Source organism: Primulina tabacum, chromosome 7 (assembly GCF_025594145.1).
Source record: "Primulina tabacum isolate GXHZ01 chromosome 7, ASM2559414v2, whole genome shotgun sequence".
NCBI classification, from domain to species: Eukaryota; Viridiplantae; Streptophyta; class Magnoliopsida; order Lamiales; family Gesneriaceae; genus Primulina; species Primulina tabacum.
In genome coordinates, this window is record NC_134556.1 from 37,902,013 (window position 1) to 37,923,734 (window position 21,722).

The 21,722-nt window shown below is 35.7% G+C and overlaps 1 protein-coding gene across 1 annotated transcript; it reads left to right on the top strand.

Annotated features, from left to right (window-relative positions):
* The first annotated feature begins 1,154 nt into the window (after positions 1 to 1,154).
* LOC142551744 (DEAD-box ATP-dependent RNA helicase FANCM-like) lies at positions 1,155 to 13,123 on the top strand. Its single transcript, XM_075661129.1, is given in 25 exon segments — positions 1,155 to 1,293; positions 1,416 to 1,791; positions 2,792 to 2,935; positions 3,493 to 3,575; positions 3,684 to 3,798; positions 4,308 to 4,399; positions 4,845 to 4,899; positions 4,990 to 5,111; positions 5,270 to 5,383; positions 7,145 to 7,338; positions 7,752 to 7,882; positions 8,206 to 8,266; positions 8,363 to 8,433; positions 9,070 to 9,119; positions 9,183 to 9,348; positions 9,497 to 9,624; positions 9,726 to 10,061; positions 10,137 to 10,203; positions 10,711 to 10,804; positions 10,807 to 11,039; positions 11,120 to 11,290; positions 11,371 to 11,787; positions 11,934 to 11,985; positions 12,171 to 12,320; positions 12,511 to 13,123. Coding segments are annotated over 25 exon segments (3,990 nt in total). The 5' UTR covers positions 1,155 to 1,248; the 3' UTR covers positions 13,034 to 13,123.
* Positions 13,124 to 21,722: the final 8,599 nt, after the last annotated feature.

Below are 21,722 nucleotides of genomic sequence, written 5' to 3' on the forward strand. Positions count from 1 at the left end.
TCTATATATTTACCATTTCTTTCCGCACCCGTCAGTAAAATGAAATATAAATATCATTTCATTCAATTCCAAGAACGATTTAATTCATGTATTATTTCATTCATTCACACCAATCATGTCGTTAGTGTGTTAGATCAGGTTTAAACAAGCCTCCACAAATGTCAATGTTCCAACAGTGTCACCAAAAATCTTCAATATTGCACTGGAGCATCCTTTAGCAAAAGGTCATCATCCATCAAGAAAGATCTGCTTACTTTTGGGAGCTATGACACATGCAAGGACCCACGATAGGACCGTGGGAAGAATTCCTACATAACAACTGGTGTATCAGCAAAATTGGACAAGCTTGATTTGCAACACAAGTGGGGAGGAAAAAGAAACGAAACTTGGAATCAGCCAAAGCTTTTTTTTCCCCTTCATTTTGCTGCCTCGTATTAAGAGTCGAGACTTCTGTCACTTAGCTTTAGAATCTAATAAAGTTGACAGAATTACAATGACATGGTCGGCATCCCGAGGCATCAAGAAACTGATAAATCGTACGATTAATTAACAATGAGAAATCGATTGATTTAATATGAGTTTCACTTTATCCAACGATCAGATGTAGCACAGTTTTTTCCCATTAAAAGCAATACGACAAGGATACTCTTGTCAAATGGTAGGACGAGGTTACAAGATACAGATAATCATGAATTATAGCCTCACTTGTTTGAGTTTAGATAAATAGAATCGCTTCACACCACATTGTATATATATAAAAAACATTTTGGACAATGCAAGAAAACACTATCGCAACACATCGACTAGTAACTTGCAAATAACATTGTAAACACGGTTAATTTTCACTTATGACCATGTCTCCATTTTCTTAAACAACTAAATATGTTTTGCTCGATTTGTAATAATTATGATGAATTTGAAATACAATCGTTAACGGTGTCAAATAACTACCCAAATCAAATTAGTCCAGCACACTCGACAAATGGTCTAATGAGATGGATCCGACTTCTGAGGCCTGGGCTTTTCGCGCTTTTTGTGCTTGGGTTACTTGAATGGGCTATTCATTTGTCTCACTTTGGAAAAAGCCCAAAGACACGTGGACAGGCTCGTCTTTCACCAACTTCAAAAATGGCGCTCTCATGATTTTTGCCGCTCTTGCTTCTTGAGGAACCTCTGTTAATTTATCCCATCCACACCGAAACCCTAATTAAAATCGAATTATCAACTCTCCAACGCGTGCAAACGATCATGGGTTCCACTTCCCACCCTCTCAACGTCACAGATAATGACGATGTGAGTTAGGAAGAGTTCATCCGTTTAATTTGTTTCGTATTGTCATTGTATTATTTGCATTTGTTTTATACTTTATAGAAAATCTGTAATCTTTCCTATTTTAATGTCTTCTCTGTGCATAGGAGTTTGATTGGGAAGCGGCCGTGAGAGATATTGATGTGGCGTGCGAAGCTACTGCTCCTGAAAAGCTCACCCCAGTTAATAGTTCTAGTATTGCTCACAGTTATTTTAAGTCGAACCCAGTTCAAGAAACGTGTAGAAAAGGAGAATGTATTGCCACAATTTCTACAACTAGGCAAACTACATTAGATAAGTTTATCGGTGTTTCTGCTAGCAATTTGAAGCAGTGTACGGAAAAGGCGGAATTTTCAAACAGTGTGAGCTCTGGTGATGTTACTGGTGATAATCATAGAGGTGTTTCCGAGTGTGAAGTTATTGAAATGAGTAGCACATATGTCAAGATCGATCCGGAGGCCGCCAAGACGTGGGTTTACCCAGGTTCTTTTCTTTCCACAGAATTTTCGTTTCTATGTGGTAATCTCACAATGTTTCCATGATTTTTTAGTTTTTATCATTTGTTAATCTTTTTGGGGAGCTGTGGTGGTGGATAGGGATTTAGGGAGCCAGTGGCAGTTTTCGGGTTTGAAAAGTGACAATGCATGATGAAGGTGCTATCTTTCAGGCATATAGTCCTAATTATCAGGTTGATAATATGCATGCTGCTGTAACATTGCTTTCCCGTGTTTTGACTACTGATATTTAAGTGGGACTGCTGAAAAGTATGTTTTTCCTTTTTTTGGAACTCAAGCGCTGGGTAATTATCATTTGATGATTTCGATCTCTTGGTCATTTGTGGGCATATTTGAAGAACTTTGTTTTTCCCATGTCATTGATTCTAGCTTCAATATCCTTGTGCCAGAATCATTTTCATGCTATTTGAATACTCTTTTCTAACAGTGAGTAATAATTTCGAATATGTAGAGAAGCACTCAATTCCTCTCTGGGAAAGTGAATGCTCTGCTGAAATTTTCTAACCACTTTTTATATAAAATTTCCAGATGGAAGAACTTGTGGGGACGTTAGAATTAACAAACTATACATGCAGAGAAAAACTGAGGAAGTAAAAAATTAACTTGGGAGTTGGGAAAAAGTTATTGAAGAAAGGTTAAATCATTTGTGGTTAAGAATGAAAATTCAATTTCAAATGAGAGATTCTTGTAGTTAACTTCTACTGCTTTGGGACCGAAGCTTGTGTTGGTGATTATTGTTCAGATATATTTCAAATAACTGGTGATCAATGTCAGCTTGGTTTATTAAGTTAGAATTTACATGTTTATGAAACGACATCTTCATGCAAAACTTCATTTTCTCGTTAATTGATATGGAATTTCGAATAAAGGACTAGACATTATTATGCTTTATCCATAAATCACAGTTTCTTTCAGCGTTTACTACATTAGAAAATAGAGGCTCATTTAGTCATTGTTATTTATGGCAGTGAACATCTCTCGTCGTGATTATCAGTTTGCTATCACCCAGACTGCACTGTTTTCCAATACCTTAGTAGTATTACCAACAGGGCTTGGAAAAACTTTTATCGCTGCGGTTGTCATGTTTAATTATTTCAGATGGTTTCCTGAAGGTAATGCGATTCTGCACCATATTGCTCTCGGTATTTTCATGTTTATTTTCTTTATTGTTTATTTACTTCATACTTATCCACGGCACATGTGTAATAGTATTATAAATCAAGATATATGAAGAAAATTATGCGACACTTTGCCCCGACCAGTAACTCTGAAAACTGTGGGACGAGCCTGTTGTCGTGGCTAATTATGATTACGAGACTGTTATATTACTTTCAAGCTCAGTGTATGAAAATGATAAAATAACCATCAAGACTTCACAATGTATTCCGAATTTGTCGTTAATAATCATGCTTATGTGTAAATCGAATTCAGGTTAGCACAAATTGGAATTAAGCTTAAACAATGTAAATGGAACTTCTGTACGAGACGAGTGGTACGGGCAAGACCGGATACTCGGCTGGACCTAACCACGCCTTTGTCCTGCATGCACTTGTTCTGGGCTTTTAATAATTACGCTTCCTTTGAAAATTATTTCAAATGATTTTTGTTATTTCTATCGGAAACTTTTATTGTGCAGCAACACTATATACTTCTAGTGCATTGTTGGCAGGAAAAATTGTTTTTGCTGCTCCTACTCGACCTCTTGTTATTCAACAAATAGAAGCTTGTCATAAAATTGTTGGAATTCCACAAGTGAGACGCTGGTTACATCACTCTTAGAGTTTATTTACTAATGTTTTTAGTTGAAGTGTTTCCATTTCTATACTTAATTTGAGAACATTTGCACCACACTTGCTACAGGAATGGACCATTGACATGACAGGCCAGACGAGTCCTGCTACAAGAGCAAATTTATGGAGAGATAAACGTGTTTTCTTTGTCACTCCACAGGTGTTGGAGAAGGATATACAGTCTGGTGTGTTTGTCGACTTGTTAGAATATCTTGTCAAAGACTGATGGACATGATTTTAAATGAAGATAACTTATTAGTACATACAAGCTTTGATGGAGTACTTCAGATGTTACCTAGTCTATGATCTATTTATGATTCAAAATCTTTTTGCTTTTATTCAATTGACAAAGTTTAGCATCAATTTATTTCATCTTATACTGTCTGTGGTTTCTTTATCAAGTTGATCAAATATATCCAAGCAAGGCTTATAGGATTGAATGATAAAATTTGTTTAAGTTTACCCTGTGATATCTACTGACAGTTGGGATTGGATAATAAATGTTGGTTTAATGGATCTCTGAAGATTCAATCATACATATTTACTCACTAGATGTACATCTATATCTATTCTCTGTTTTGTGACTATGTTCACTGACTTTGAAAATAATAAGAATTCAATATTATTCTGAAGTTTGATCATACTAATATATTAGTAGTTCGCAGAGATCCTCTTAATTGAATCAATGTTGCAGGTTCATGTTTGGTAAAACATCTGGTTTGTTTGGTAATTGATGAGGCACATCGTGCAACAGGAAACTATTCCTACTCTGTTGCAGTTCGTGAGGTTGGTCATCTTAATTCTTTTCTTCCCGTTCTGCACAAGGTTTATAGATATGCCCACATATTTCATTCCACTGAAGTTCCTTTATATTAGACATGAAATTTGTTTCGTGATTTTGGTTTTGTAAGTAGTATTGTTGATATCTACCTCGATGCTAGATTTGTGTTCCCTTACCGAAAATCTCGGTAATTCATAAGTCCGGGCTTGTTTTGTTGGAGTGATGAGGGTGTGATTCTTTCTGATATCTGAAATTTGAACCATCAAATTAAAAGTCTGTCTCTATTAAAACTATATACCATAGTTGTTTGAACCTACAAGCAAGGGAAACATTGAGATGAATACATGGATGAGAATCATGTAACTTTGCAGTTTCAGGAGAAACTTGCTTTCATATCGTTTATTCAATTGATTATTTTTAAATTGATGCTACTTTCTGTTCACTTTGAAGTTGATGGATGTTCCAGTGCAACTACGAATATTGGCGCTCACAGCAACACCAGGAAGTAAGTATTCCATTGGGCCACAAGACAGATAGTTGATTTGGTATTCTGAGTTCCTTTCTGGTGCTGCTTTTCTGATTATTCATGTTGCAGGTAAACAGCAGGCAATTCAGTGTGTAATTGACAGCCTTCAAATATCTACTCTTGAATACCGAAACGAGAGTGATCATGATGTGCTTCCATATGTGCATGAGAGAAAGATAGAAGTAATTGAGGTGCTTATATTTTTATTTTGCTGATTTCAATTTGACTATTATATGTCAAGGCTGCACCTAGATGATGAAAATCCAGCAGTCAAAAAGCATCGCCAGCTTAAAGCATGGTTTGTTCGAATACGTGAACGAGAGGTGTTTTCATCTAATGCATATGTTAGGTGGCTATGGGCGATGAAGCTGTTGAAATAAGTAATCTGCTTTTGGAAGTAGTACGGCCATTTGCTGCCCGGCTTTGTGCATTTGGGGTGCTTCAGAAGATAGACGTCCAGATGGTATGCCTTGTACCTTACTATTTGGAGTTTGTACCAACTCCTTTTTGTTTTATTTTTTTTTCTTCGTTGACATCAGTTGATAAAATTTCCAGAATGTGTTACTCAAGATTTGGCTTGGTTTCTTGCTGCAGTCCATATGAGTATCTGAAATAAGGGTCGAATGGTGTATATTTATTAACTCATTCATAATTAGTCATTTATCTGTTACATTTCACAATTCTGGTTAGGTGGATTCTCACTTTGTCACGCCCCGAAACTCGGGAATGACACCGACGTTGTTTAACAATCACACAATCGCAACAACAAGCCTCTTGTAGCACAGTATAAACCGAACCAGTTTATATATCATAATCTTAAATTAAATAACCATTGTCTTTACAATTCCCAAAATAAATAAGACGACATAGTTTTAATGCGGAAACGTAAATCTACTTAATAATAACTTAAACTGAATTCCTTGAGCGTTCACCATCCCCAGAACTGTTCGGACTCCTCATCCTCGAGTTCTTCTTCGGGCTTATCTGGGAAGGGTTGTAAGGGGGTGAGTATTTGGGAAATACTCAGCAAGTGGGGGAAATCGAGCACAAAATAAAGCAACATGCATAAATTTCGAGAATAATACATGACTTGCATACATACTTCATAAACATGCATAACATTGACACAGCATTGCGACTCATCTACCTTCTACGGTTTACTGACGTCAGTCCCTAATTTTTACTCCTCTAAGGGGGCGAGGCCGTATAGCGGTTATGTCCCCCACCGCGTAAGGGTACGTCGTGGTTGGGATTCCCTACCGTATACAGTCGACTCCTCACAGTGCTTTAAAAATCGTATGACAATTACACGAAAAGAGTAGAAAGAAGATTCTACTCCACTATTTATTTTTCTTGTAAAAATCGAAAACATGTATGCATAAATTCGAGATTTTTAAAGTTTAAAAAAAATAGCCCACTTACCGTATTTGATTGCTAAAGAAACGTGAATGCTTGGCTTTGGAATTTAGATCGCTCCTCGCTCCTTGTCCGGGCAGCGCTTCGGTTCGATTTCTCGGATGATTTTGAGACGATATTTGGGCAGAGTTTCGCTAGGGAGAGGCTGCTGAATTTCGTGAATTTCAGCAAAGGGGATTTCGAAAATTGTGGTGTCTTGTGGAGTAAGGTGATGGCCTATTTATAGTTGAGGGGAGTGGAATTGAATATGGCATCAAAATCCCACATATTTGCACTCAAGATTCACACGATTTTTTTCCTAAGAAAATCATTCCATGATGAGTTTATTTTGCTACCAATTAATGAGATTCATTCCTTAATCCCTTGCCCCTCAATATTTTCGAAAATTAGGTTGCTAGGTGGGAAAGATTTTGAGCCATCTTGGATGATATATTTCCCAATCACACTAGTATCTATCCATCACCATAACTAGGAAATTAATCTAGGAGGGATTTTCGAAATCTCTAGCAATTATCATGCCTCAACCCTTTTAATTTGTATGATACTCCAATCATGCAAATATTCTTTCCAATTTTCGAAAATTAGCATGCCTTAGTGTAGGTATTATTGACTTGGTAAAAAGATTTCTAACAATTAATTTCCCAATGTGCATATCTTATTATCCTACAAATTTCCTTACAATTTATTTATTTATTTTTTTTTTATCTTTAAAAAAAAATTTCGGTTCTCACACAATTATTGTTTTCTTTTAACAAATTTCTGGTCACGGGCTCTTTTTTGTCTTAAAAACGTTATTGATAATTGACAGTTAAGCCCCTTCAATCTACTCAATTCAAGGGATAAATTTCGGCTAGAACCTCCAGTGGACCTTCCTCATATGAAATATGGAGAAATTGAAGGCTATTTTGGTGTTCTTATAACACTATACCACGTGAGAAAATTGCTCACAAGCCATGGAATAAGGCCTGCGTTTGAGATGCTTGAGGAGAAATTGAAACAGGGGTAGGTCTCTATTCATCATTGAATAAAGTTTGTTTTTTTCCTTTTTCAATCATGCATAATATGAATGAGTATATGTGATTTTTTTGGATTCAAGAGGATTATTGTATCTTTTTATCCTTCTTTTCATTGCAAACACTCTGATGGTGATCAAGTCTTTGCACCTGCACTCTCACTCATGACTTGCTTTTTTTGTATTGGAGGTGTTTCCCTGTTTAAGTTAATTGATTTGTCGGTTGGGGTTTCCTCAACTTTTTATTGAAACATCATTCCAAATAATATCATTTGCTATTATATCTGCACTTACGCTAACTCAAATTTTTTTATCTTGTTAGCCGAAAAGTGTTCGAGAAGGTTACAACTGATTTTTTATGAAAGATGAGGATCTTTATGAGTATAGTTGAATGGTTTTGCAGGTCCTTTGCCCGGTTCATGAGCAGAAATGAAGTTCTGTTGAAAGCAAAACTTCTGATGCAGAAAACTGTCTCCAATGGTGCCCCGAGCCCAAAATTGGCAAAAATGCTGGATGTGCTGACTGACCATTTCAGTATGTAGCATGAAAAGTATTTCAATTACATGACAAGTCTGTGTTTGTGGGCATGTTGCTTCTGACTATGTTAATTTTGCTGTCTAACAACTATAAAAAATACAGCAGTTTGAAGTTGAAATAATGCATGAGATGACAGCTAACAGTATGTTAAACTCTTAAAATTGCATCATACCTGTCTGTATAATGTTATAGAATGATATGTAAAACTTGAAGGGAAGAGTTCCAGGATCACGGCTGCTTTTCTTTCATTTCAGTATTTTACATTTGCGCTACATTTTAGTATTTATGCAGAGCAACTGAGTCTGCAATTTCTCATGCAGAAGTGAAAGATCCACAAAGCTCCAGAGTCATAATCTTCTCAAATTTTAGGGGCAGTGTCAGGTCAAATTGATCTTTGTTTCTTCAAATCTTTCTACATCCTGTCCTGACATCAAATTAGAAGTATAATAAAATGTCGTTTCTCCTTAAATGGTTCAGGGACATAATGAGTGCTCTAGAAAACATTGGGGAGTTTGTTAAAGCTATGGAATTCATTGGCCAAAGCTCAGGTTTGTCACTCAACTGTTCTTTGCTTTTGTCATTGTACATTCCCAACTTGATGAATGTAAACATTTTAATAATTGGTTTCAATCTGTTTTTCCTATGCTCTTCAAGATATATTTATGAAATTTTGAGTAAATGGGTTTGAAAATAATGCAAGTCACAATGGTTGTAGTTGTAGTCCTGACCATTCATATCTGAAATCGCTTCGCCGGTACGTAAATTCAACTTTTCTTTGATGGAACTATATCAGCTTTCCATTTGAATTGAAATGACCTATCACTTTTCTCATTTGGGTCTAAGCAAGATTTTCAAACTAATTTCCACATGTATTTTTTAATTGGTGGTGGTAGTTCTCCTCTGTCGGTTGCACTGTAATGCTTAATTTGTTTTACTACAATGGGCCGGTCAGAGTGGTAGTTTTCTCAATACTCGACTGGCTCGTTTACGTGGATGCTACAGCTCATGCCATTTATGGCTCAACCAAGTGACCAGATTTGGTGCAAAAGTCCAAAAACCGGAGTGCATATATGTTCCACGATATTCCCTCACATTTAGCGTTCAAACAGCCAACTTGGTATTATTTATTTGGTCTCATGAAATTATTGATAAATATTTGTGATTTTTCTTGTATTTCTACGAAGGAAAAACGTTGAAGGGACAGCCACAAAAAGTTCAACAGGCTGTTTTAAAGGTACTACTTTTTTGCTTCCTCTCGTGTTCTGTCCTTGATGGTTTACTTAACTTGCCTCTGTAGAAATTTCGGACAGGTGGATACAATGTTCTTGTTGCGACATCGATTGGTGAAGAAGGTCTAGATATCATGGAAGTTGATCTCGTTGTATGCTTTGATGCAAACGTATCACCTTTGAGAATGATTCAGCGCATGGGGAGGACTGGAAGGAAGCATGAAGGACGTGTAGATATCCATCTCCTTGTTCTTTATCTTGAAGGATTCATTTTTTTAAGCTTGATAATTGAATGTCTGTCACATCCTATCGATAATATAAAAACTTAAAAATGTTATTGTGGTTCAGTCACTCTTTCAGAAATTTTCTTAATAAGATTTACTAGTTTTAGCATGTGAAGGATCTGAACTGAAGGGTTACATGCGAAAAAAAGCAACCAGCAAGTCCATTGACAAACACATGCGAAATGGCGGACTGAGTAGCTTTAATTTCCATTCTAGTCCAAGGATGGTATGCTTTTCTGCTGATTTTTTCTGTAATTTTCTGGTAAAAGAAATTTCTGTTACTGTGATTCAGCTAACACCTGGGATTATGTCCATACGCACTTGCAGGTCCCCCATCGTTTTAGACCAGAAGTGCAATTTCTTAGAATGTCAATTGAACAATTTGTTCCGCGTGGAAAGAAAATGAAAGATGATAGCCCTGTCTCAGTGCCATCATTCAAAACCAAATTAGTGGAGGCTGAGATGGACTTGCTTGCCAATTATTTTCCCGCTGCCATTAAAGTTGCTTGGAAACCATCTCTTGTCGCCTTTCCTCATTTTCAGGCATTTCCCTCCCCCGTGAATCAAGTGCTGCATTCATCTAGAACTTGTTTCCTAATAGATACAATGCAATGTTTGCAAGGCCGATCATTCTGTATAGAGAATATAACTATTTTTGCCAAGGTTTGTGTTCTAGCTCTTGTCGAACTTTAATCATGTGTGCTATCCTTTATAATTATTCGAATCATTTTTGGTCAGGATGAAGATATTTCATATCCTTCCTCACGTGTTGAAGCTGTGGAATCCCAGAAGGGGATTGTGAAAGGTTAAGAGCACCTTCCTATTAAATGTTTTTTGCTGCTTAATTGCATCGTGAGAGCGTTTCAATCATTGTTCATGGTTCACCATGCATTTATGACGTTGGAATAGATTTTCATACGATACAGTTTGATTTGGAATGATTATTGACTTGTAGTTCATCCACCTAATACATTTTGAACCAATGGTTGCCCTATTGCTTTATTTATTTATTCAATTTTTTTAGCTGTAGTTTAATCATGCATACTAAAATTTAGAATTATTTTAATTTATTTAACATATTATCTAACCTAGTAACTTTGGTTGCTACGTGGTGATTGCTAACTAATTATTTTATTAGCTGGCTCTGCTTGGTTTGAGTTGCCGGCCATTTATTTTTCACTTTTCTGCACAAAGGTCGAGTAAAGGCCCAATTTACTATATCATGGGCTACCTGAGTCACTGGAAATACCCAGATTATGAATACTTGCTTGATACATGATGAAACTTTGGGCTAACACTGTTATAAATTTAGAAAGGAATCCTGCTGAAGGGCATTGGGAGACAGTAGAAAATGATAAAGAGCTTGAGGAACTAGAAGAACAAGAGAGATGCACATTGAAGATTTAGACAAAGAAAAACCATGCAGGCATACTCCCCTGTTTGGATCAGAATCTATATCAGTGGATGATCTTGGAAATGTTCTGGTTTTATCATTGCCTCAATTTCCTCTACAATCTCATCTGAAAAGCAGAAACAGTATTGGTGTTTCGTCTGTAAACAAGTTGATGGATAATTCTGAAAATCCTGAAGAGAAGATGCAAGCAAAAGGTAAACTGTCTCCAGGGTCAAGATCCCCCCGATGTAAGGATTTTTTTGAATGATTTCTATGTAATCTGCAAAAAGTACATTTTTCCCAAAGCTGACAATTTATGTGAACTTAGGCACTATCAGAAAATCAGAAGAAATGGATCTCTCTGGTGAGGCTCATAAAGTTGTGTGTAGCATGATCCCAGTTGTTGAAGCTGAGTCCAGCAATGAATTTAGGGATTCTGATCTCAGTCCTCGGCTGACTAATTTCATCAAAAGTGGGATTGTTCCAGAATCTCCCTTAAGTAATGCTCGTTTTCTGAATCATCATACCTGTTCTATCGTGTCTTGGTGCTTAGGCTAATGTTTGCATTAAAGTGTACAGGTAAATGGAATTGTGATGAAGACAGTTCAATTCTTCCTGCTCTTGTTTCGACCCCACAAGTACAAGCACAGATTTCAATGAACTCTAGGCAAGTTGAAGAAAAGGAAACGAATGTCCCATGTTTGAGTAAAGGTGTCATTCAAACTCCTGGTCTGTATCTGGACAAAAATGCACCAAGTGCATGCAAGTCACCTGTTCCAGGTGCTAAAGAAGCACAAATGCCTAGTGATAAGTCCTCAAACTCAAGCAGCAGCAGCAAAGATTGGCTTGTAGAATCTGTAGAAAAATCTGTAACATTTGAGCAGCATCACAAGCTAAGAAGGTTACGCAAGCATGGAGATGGCAGTGGGAAAGTTCCTCGAAAATCCGATGATCAAATTGTTACTGGAGTTCATACTAAAATTAAGCCAGTCAAAGGTTAACCAATACGAGTTTCTTATCTGCCCTCGAAAAATATCAGTTTAGCTTAAACTTTCTTGTAGAACTAGGTAATTAAACTCCATATCAATGTAAATAAGCTTTCTCTGTGCTGAAACATGCTTATGTTATTCTTTTGCATCCAGGTAAGAGAAAGCAAGAAAAAAATGCTGTTGTCTATATTCACGATGAAGCAGAGTAAGTCACTATCGCGCTATAAAAATCGATGGCCTACTTTTGTCAGCTGGACAGACGTAATACCATATTCCCCCTTCCCTATTTTTGTGTCATTTTAAATATTTGATAAAAACATACCCCTTGCTCCTTGTTTCTCTTTTGTGGTTGCTATCATTATTTATAATTTACTTTGGCTTCTAATTTAGGGTATCTTCAGAAGTTTCTGTATCTGATGACGAGGAAGACGAGCAGATGAACAGTTCATATGAGGACAGTTTCATAGATGACGGTGTGGATCCTACATTAGCAGATTCACAGCCTGGAGTCAATCGGACTGACATGATGGCGATTTACAGGTTTTGCATGCAAACATTTCCCTTAAAAAGCATGTTTTCCATCTTGGAGGCTACGATTGATTTTTGGACAAATAATTTCTTTAAAAAAAAAAAAACCACAAGGGAGATTGTTTTCTGAATGTTTTGATTGACACAAGGGAATGTGCTCTATACTTAAAAAGCAACTGGAATTGGTACCCATATTTTGCAGGCGGTCCTTGCTCAGTCAATCCCCATTTCAGAGAACTCCCAACGTTTCCATGGATTTCAGTCCTCACTCTATGGTTCAAAGTAGTACGATGAACGAAAATGGGAGTTCATCAGGAACAAAGTATAATAAGACTACTCAAACTGGCTTAGAGTTGACAGCTAAGAAATCTGGATTTTTTTCCACCGAGATTGATAATGAGTGCAGGCCAGACAGCCGGAAGAGAAAATTGAGCTTCTTTCAAGCTCAATCTGTGCCAGTGGTTAATTTAGACGACAAATTCAGTTTGCTCTGTGAAGCTACTGCCAAGACCTCATCCCAGTTAGAAATACAGAATATGGAAGAAAAGAGAGAGGTGTTTGAGGATGATGATCAATTTTATGAAGGTATTGACCTTGATGCTCTGGAGGAAGAAGCCTCAAAACAACTCAGAGATTGCTGTGCACGGAATATATCAATGACAAATGAGGCTATGCCTCTAAATCTGGCTATTCAGGGCTCTCCATCCTTTGATCTTGGAGTTTAAGTTTTCAGGGTCAACTTTTATACCTTCACATATTAAAATAGAACATTGTTGTTTTCATGTAAATATTCATGCATTTATGATCTTTGAGCATTTCCCTTGTTCTCTGGAACAACTGAACAAGTACAAGTAAAGTAGAGATACGTACGCAGATCAAGAGAAGCTGATTAAATGTACAAACTAGGCCCGATTTTGGTTTCTAATTTTTTGTACGTATATTATATATACATATTTGAGTTTTGTTCAGACTCCATTTTTTTTAAGTAGATTCTATTTATGATTCTTTTTCCAGCATTTCTTTCTCCCCAACTTGTATTTTCAGTTAGAGAATTGAAACAGAGATAAAAATGGAAATATATTTCATTTTGATAACCATCACTTATGATTTTGATTAACTTAAAGAAAACAAAGCTCTCCCTTATTTATATACTCCTATGGCTATTTGCTCCAATCGTAATAACAAACTAATATAGTAATATTCTTCCATGAGGGATAAAATCTATCCACTAGGTTCTCTTGATTCTTCTTAGACTTGGACTATATCATCTTGCAATTTTATGGGCTAGCTGAAATAGGTTTGTCAAGAAGTGGGCTTTGTGCTAATTGGGCTTGATCCTTATCTTGCCCCCTCAAGCTGGGCGTAGTTCTGGGAACAACACACAGCTTGGAACGTAGACGAGTGTACGTCATGGCTGTCAAAGGTTAGGTCAGAACATCTACTGTTTGATCATATGATGGAACGTACTGAACATTAAGCGATGGCAACCTTTTCCCAAACAAAATGAATATCCAACTCAAGATGCTTTGTTTTGGAATGAAGAATAGAATTAGCACTTAATGCAATAGTGCTAATATTGTCACACTATATAATGGGAATGCTACAGCATGGAATCCGAAGTTCTGTGAGCAGAGACTGAATCCATAATAATTCTGAAGTGGCATTAGCTAAGCTTCGATATTCTGCCTCTGTACTGGATCTTGAAACAACAGGTTGCTTCTTTGAACTCCACGATATAGGAGAGTTTCCCAAGAACCAACAGAAGCTAGAAGTGGATCTCCGATCATCAATATCATTTCCCCAATCGGCATCACAGTAACCATTGAAGAGAAAGAGGTGAGGATGCACTTAAACTAATGCCATAATCGATTGTGCCATTGAGATATCGAAGAACACGTTTCACGGCTTTCCAATGAGTTAAGAGCGGGGTTTGCATAAATTGACATACGCGATTAACACTGTATGCAATATCAGGTCTTGTGATGGTAAGGTATTGCAGGGCTCCTACAGTGCTTCTATAAAGTGTGACATCCTCAAAAGCCTCACCATCTTTAGAAGAAAGCTTAACTCCAGTAGACATTGGTGTTGGCAAAGGATTGACAAGATTCATTTTGGTTTTGAGCAGCAAGTCTTGAACATACTTGGTTTGTTTGAGCAGCAAAGATTGAGGAGAAGTTTTGACAACTTCAATACCCAAAAAATATGATAAAATACCAAGATCCTTAAGAGAGAATTGCTTGTTGAGCTGCCAAATGATTTCGGTCACTTGATCCTGATTGCTGCCTGTGATGACAATATCATCTACATGAACAAGAATGTAAACAATAAACTTGGAGTCATGTTTAATAAATAAAGATGAATCAGCTCTGGAATTGATGAATCCGAGTCGATGAAGAGTACTTCGGAGCTTATCAAACCACGCTCTGGGTGCTTTCCTGAGCCCATAGATTGCCTTGTGTAATTTACACACAAGAGGTGTGGACCAATTTTGAACTTCATACCCAAGAGGTTGCTTCATATACACAGTTTCAGTGAGAGATCCATTCAAGAAAGCATTGTTAACATCAAGTTGTTTAACAAGCCAACCCCTCGAGATAGCAATAGTTAACACTGTGCGAATTATTGTTGGTTTGACAACTGGACTAAATGTCTCAGTATAGTCTAAACCTGGTGTTTGCGAGTAACCTTTAGCCACAAGTCTCGCTTTGTATCGAGCAACAGTCCCATTGGGATTCATTTTGAGCTTGTAAACCCATTTGCAACCGATAACAGGAATAGTGGAAGGTAAAGGAACCAATGACCAGGTATGATTGTTCATCAAAGCTGCATATTCTGAATTCATTGCGTTAACCCCGTCTGGACTTTTCTTAGCCTCCCATACTGTCTGTGGCTCATGAAGAATAGATAAGTGAGCAGTAATAATTTTTGGCTTAAACGTTCCAGCTTTAGATCTAGTAATCATATGATGTTCATTTACAGGGACTAAAGAAGAGTTGTCTTCCATAGTAGGAGCACTCGAATTGCTGGAGTATGTTTTAGAGGTAGAGCTGGAATTGGAAGAAGACGAAGCAGATGGAATGACAGAAGACACAGATCGATTTGAGTGAGAGGACAAGGTGGTGGATGGAAAGCTAACATTGTGTGGTAAGGTGGAAGGAAGAAAAAGAGGAACGGTTGACGAAACATGTGGTTGAGGAATTGTAGAGCCTTCCACAGAATTATGAGCAAAAGGAAATAAGCTTTCATTAAACCGAACATTTCTGGAGATAAAAAGGCGACCATCACTAGTAATGCATTTGTATCCTTTGTATTTGTCACTATAACCAATAAATGTGCATGGTTTTGATCGAAATTCCAGTTTGTGGCTGTTATAGAGACGTAAACACGGAAAACACAAGCATCCAAAAATTCGAAGAATCGAATAATCAGGAACTTTGTTGAACAACTTTGTAAGAGGAATATCTCCAGAAAGCGCGGTAGTGGGAAGCCTATTAATTAGAAACACAGCGGTAAAGAAAGCATCTTCCCAAAAGGAAAGTGGCATAAAAGCATGAGCTAATAGAGTGAGACCAGTTTCGACAATGTGACGGTGTTTACGTTCAACAACCCCATTTTGTTTGGAAGAATGAGGACAAGAAAGTTTATGTTGAATCCCATGAGTGTGAAGAAATGTGGTAAATGATCGAAATTCACCCCCCTCATCAGTTTGAAGTGCTTTAATTTTGTGATTGAATTGAACCTCAATGTATGTGGTGAATGTTTGAAACAAGCTGTTAACTTCAGACTTGAGTTTTAAAAAATAAATCCAAGTATAACGAGTGTATGCATCGACAAAGCTAATATAGTATCGACAACCATTTCGAGAGATTGTGTTTGAGGGACCCCATACATCTGCATATACTAGATCAAAAGGGGCAGAAAAGACAGTATGAGAATGCGCAAAAGGGAGTTGATGGCTTTTTCCTAACTGACAAGAAGAACATAAAGTAAGCTTTTCATTTCTTGAAAGAGGAAGATTAAATTGTAGCAACACATTTTTAACAGTAGACATTGTAGGGTGGCCTAGCCTAAAATGCTACTGATTTAGGGAATGAAAAGATTGTTGGTGTTGATTGTTGAGGACTGGAAAAACTTGAAGCAGAAGAATCAGCATGAAGACAAGCTACTGGACTAGCTGGAGTAGACAGGGGCTTGCCAAGATGAAATTTATAAAGAACATTATGTAAGCTGCCGCGAAGAAGCACTGCCCGAGTTACTAGATCCTTCACAAGACAAAAGTTAAAATGAAATTCGAAGAATACATGATTATCAGAAGCAAACTTGCTGACACTAATGAGATTTTTAGTTATCTGAGGAACATGTAAAAGAGTTCGCAATGTGAAGGACCGAGAAAAGGAACGAAAATTCGAGTGTCCTACATAAGAGATAGACAAACCTTCTCCATTGCCGATATGAACTTTACCAGTACAAGAATAATCGGAGGCAAGAGATAGATTGCCTAAATCAGATGTAACATGATGAGAAGCCCCTGAATCGGGATACCACCATTCTTCCATAGGTGGATCAGTTTGAGAACAAGCAACAGCAGCAACATGGGATTGTGATGAAGAACTAAACGAACGTGGTGTCGTAGAGAAAGAGTTGCCAGGTGAGCGTTGACGGGGAACAAAATCTGTATCAAAACGATAGTAGCACTTCTCAGCAATATGATCGGGAACGCCACATATTTGACATACCGGACGTCCGGAATTATTGCTTCAACCACGACGACCTCCACGAAAATGTCATCCACGACCCGTCCTTGAAAAGGAGAACCAGAGTTTGGGTGGCGAGAATAGGACTTTGATGACGGCCCAAAGGTAGTGGTGTTCACAGAAGGAGATGACGACTCAACATGAGGAGTATACGAATCAATCCGTGCTTCATGTGCTAATAATAGAGCAGCAACATCAGATAAAAGAAGAGAATCAACTCTAGAAGTAACATGAACAACAACAGAATCATACTCAAGCCCAATGCCTCCAAGCACATGAAGAATCTGATCATCTTCAGAAAGAAGATGACCACAAGTGGCAAGAGTATCAATGAGATTCTTCATTTTTCCCAGATAATCCTTCATAGAGAGATTACCTTTCTTTAAAGTCTGGAGTTGCAAATTATATTGCATTACCTTAGCTTTGGAACGAGAAGCATACAAACGTGAAATCCGAGACCAAAGCTGGCTAGAAGTGAGACACCCAATCATTTGTCCCTGGACTCCTTCAGTCATAGAGGCCAAGAGAAAGGAGAACAACAACTGATCTTGACGACACAAAGACATAAAGCTGGGATTGAGAATATCAGCTTCTGTGTCGTCTGGAATAAATTGGGAAGGGACGGGTGGGTTATCAAGAATAAAGAAATCAAGACCCAATCCACGGATCCCAGCCAACACCTGAAGATTCCATGAAAGGAAGTTATCGTCACTGAGCTTGACAGAATTGATTTGGTTGGCAGGGTTCACAATCAAAAGGGATGAGCCACCATTGGTGTTTGCTCGAGGTGAAAAAGCTTCCGCCATAACTCTGATACCAAGTTAGAGAATTGAAACAGAGATAAAAATGAAAATGGATTTCATTGTGATAACCATCACTGATAATTTTTGATTAACTTAAAGAAAACAAAGCTTTCCCTTATTTATACACTCCTATGGCTATTTGCTCCAATCTTAATAACAAACTAATATTCCTCCACAAGGGATAAAATCTATCAACTAGGTTCTCTCGATTCTTCTTAGATTTGGACCGGATCATCTTGCAACTTTATGGGCTAGCTGAAATAGGTTTGTCAAGAAGTGGGCTTGTGCTAATTGGGCTTGATCCTTATCTTTTTCTTATCATTATTTGATTGTTACTCAAAGATTCGGTAACCTACCATGCGTGCAAACATTTAACATGTTCTTTCCTACATCCCTTCAATTAATTTCTTATCCTATCTTTTTTTTTTTTTGGAGAGTGTGTGTGTGTGTATATATATATATATTGGATAAATTAATAGACTAAGTAAATCATCTTCCTTTTTTATTAAGAGGTGAGAATAATTTTTCTAAAAATAGAAAGGAAATTCAATTTTTATGTTTAATACTTATTAGTAATAACAATGTTTACTATATTTGACATATATTTTTCAAATTTGATTCTGAAAATAATTTAATTTGCTTTAACACGATAAAAGTTTAAAAGTATTAATTAAAATTAAATTAACTAAAAATCAGACATAATTAAAACATCAAAATTTTACACTATTTCATCTATAACAAATTGGATAGCAATCAATTATATTCTAAAAAGGCAAATTGTATTTTTTGTTATGTAATTTATTCACTTTGCGACTTTGATTATCTTATTATCAAATTTTAGTTTATGACTTTATTTTCATATATATATTTTTTGTAATTTTAGTCATTTTTCATCGGGTTCTAACATAGAACTATACACGTCACCACTACATTAATGTCATATCAGTTCAAGTCGGAAAAATCACTAAAATTATAAAAAAACAAAAAATCAAAAGATAATATATTAAAATCGAAATTTGACAACAACATAAAATATCAAAATCACAAAACGAAAAGCTCGTAAAGACCAAAAAAGCAATTTAAAAAAAAAATCTAATATTAAAACTCAGTAGTCTCGGGAAACAGAGAACTAACACATGGGGTATCTTCATAAGACCGTTTCTTGATATAAAAATCAATTTTATTATTAATCATTTAGTGATATATAGAAGACGAAAGAGAATTTGTGTGAGGTGGTCTCACGGATCGTATTTGTGAGACAAATATCTTATTTGAGTAATTCATGAATTTTTTTTTACTTTTTATGTTAAGAGTATTATTTTTTATTGTGAATATCGGTACGGTTGACCATTCTCACAAATAATGATTCGTGAGACCGTCTCACAAGAGACCTACTCGTAGATAGATTACCTATAAAATTCAAAAAAAAAAAATAAAAATAATGAGACACAATTACATAAAAAATATTTTTCATTGCGATATTTATTCATATGCAAAACAAGTTACATAAGCATTAAACGATTAAAAATCGTATTAATCTAAAAAATTACCCAAGATCATAAATTTAACACTATATTGCACTAAACGAAAAACTAAATAAAATTTCATTAAAAAATAAAGAATGAAAGATATAACCTTTTGGAAGGAACAATGTTTAAATTTAATATCGATAGATTCTTGAAATCAGAGTCTTATAATCCGCAAAAAAAAAAAGGCAAAGAAAAAAAAGTTGAAACCACACGAGAATAAATTTGGAGTCTAGCTACCATTAGGGTGAAGAAATAGGATTAAATGAAAATTAGGAAATAAGATTTGTTTTTAGTTAAAAACTTGTGTGAGACGGTATTAAGGGTCATATTTTGTGAGACATATATCTTATTTGGGTCATCCATGGAAAAGTAATACTTTTATGTTAAGAGTATTACTTTTTATTGTGAATATCGGTAGGATTGATCAGTCTCGTAGATAAAGATTCGTGAGACCGTCTCACAAAAGACCTACTCTTATTTTTATCTTTAACTACTAATTATTATTATTATATATTTGTATAACAAAAAATACGAAAATTTCAGTTGCCCCCACTCACACTAAAATCATCCACCTTAATTAAGGAAAGAAAAGGGATGGGTTTGTCCCGCTTTTGGCATAGCGAGCCCAGTGGAACGCTGGTACGACGTGCTATTATAGCCAACCGGTAGCGGTAAAAAAATATCGGTGGCACGGGGCGTCTGCCTACTCCACCCTGCGTAGACGGGGTTGTGATACCGTTTAGAAGGATGAAGCGGATTGCAAAGTTCCAATAAGATTTTATTATTTAACAAAAATTTATTTTGTGATTTAATTAATTTATTCCATGATCGAAATAGGTGAAGATATAGGTTACATCGCGATTTTGTTCAAGAAATTACAACTATTCATCCTAAAAAAAACGGACATGATGTATCATACGAGATTTGTCTTTTCTATAGATTCATACAGATGGGATAAAAAACAATTCTTGAGTAAAACAAGTTATAAATCGAAAAAGAAATTTTTATTAGTTTTATCTCTTATTTTTTTTTAATGAAAAATGTATCTTTTTCTCGAATAAGAAAATGATGGATCCGGATAAAATGAATTGAAAGATCCCTCTACATGTTAAGAGATTACTAATTGATCAAGTGTTAATTTATGAGAAGATATTTATTTTCAAATTATTTTAGAGAATCCATTTTTTCCTACAAATCAACAAGTTTTGCTAGCTCATAAAATTGTAAACTATAAATTTACTTAGCATGACATGTGGAAAAATATGACAAAAATTTGTGTGAGACAGTCTCATGGGTCGTATTTTGTGAGACAACTCTTTTATTTGGGTTATCAATGGAAAATATTACTTTTTATGCTGAGAGTACTACTTTTTATTGTGAATATCGGTAGAGTTGACTCGTCTCACAGATAAAGATTTGTGAGACCATCTCACAAAAGACCTACTTGAAAAATATATGATCAACTCCTACTATTGCAATCACGGTCAAGTTCTTTGAAGGAAGGATGAATATCGACCAACCCTTTCACATATTATATTTATAGCACGTTTCTAATTAGTTTATTGGATTGTGAAATTGAAAAAAATAAAATAAAAAAGCAAGTTTCTTATTAGAAGGTTACAAATTTATATATTGAGACGAGTTGATCTGATCCATATTTATAAAAAATATATTATTTTTGATATAAATGTTATATTTTTTATAGAACGAGTTTGGTTTGTATCATAAAAATTATAATAATTTTTATGTCAAAGAAAATAATTTTTTTTTCTGACGAAAATCTTCCGGAAGCAGCAGCTTTTGCCTGCAACTGATTAGTAATTTATTAAAAGTCGATTACGTAGATGAGGCATATTTGGCTTGCAACTTAATTTTAATTAAGCATTATTAATCTTGCTACGACTTTTTCTAGTGACATTCTCCATTGACTTTTAATTTTAATATATTCAAAATTAATAAATTACTTGGATCAAGAGTCACCATTTGATTAATACAAAACATACATATAAAAACAAAAACAATAATAACAATTGATGTTAATTGTCTATACTGGTTAAAACAATCGAAATGTGACATTTGAGATTTTGTATGGTTTAAAAGATTTGAGTTGTACTGTTACCACAAAATATAAATTTTGACAAAATGACAAATATTTGGCGTTACAATAACAATATTCCATACTTCTCAATTACATTTGCTTACCTGTTTGTTTTATCACATATATTTAATTAGAAAATCATTGGAAAAGCAAAATTTACAAACAAATTTCCTATTTTACCTTATTTAATTCATTCAAAAAATAGTTTTACATTTTGCAAGACTTATTTA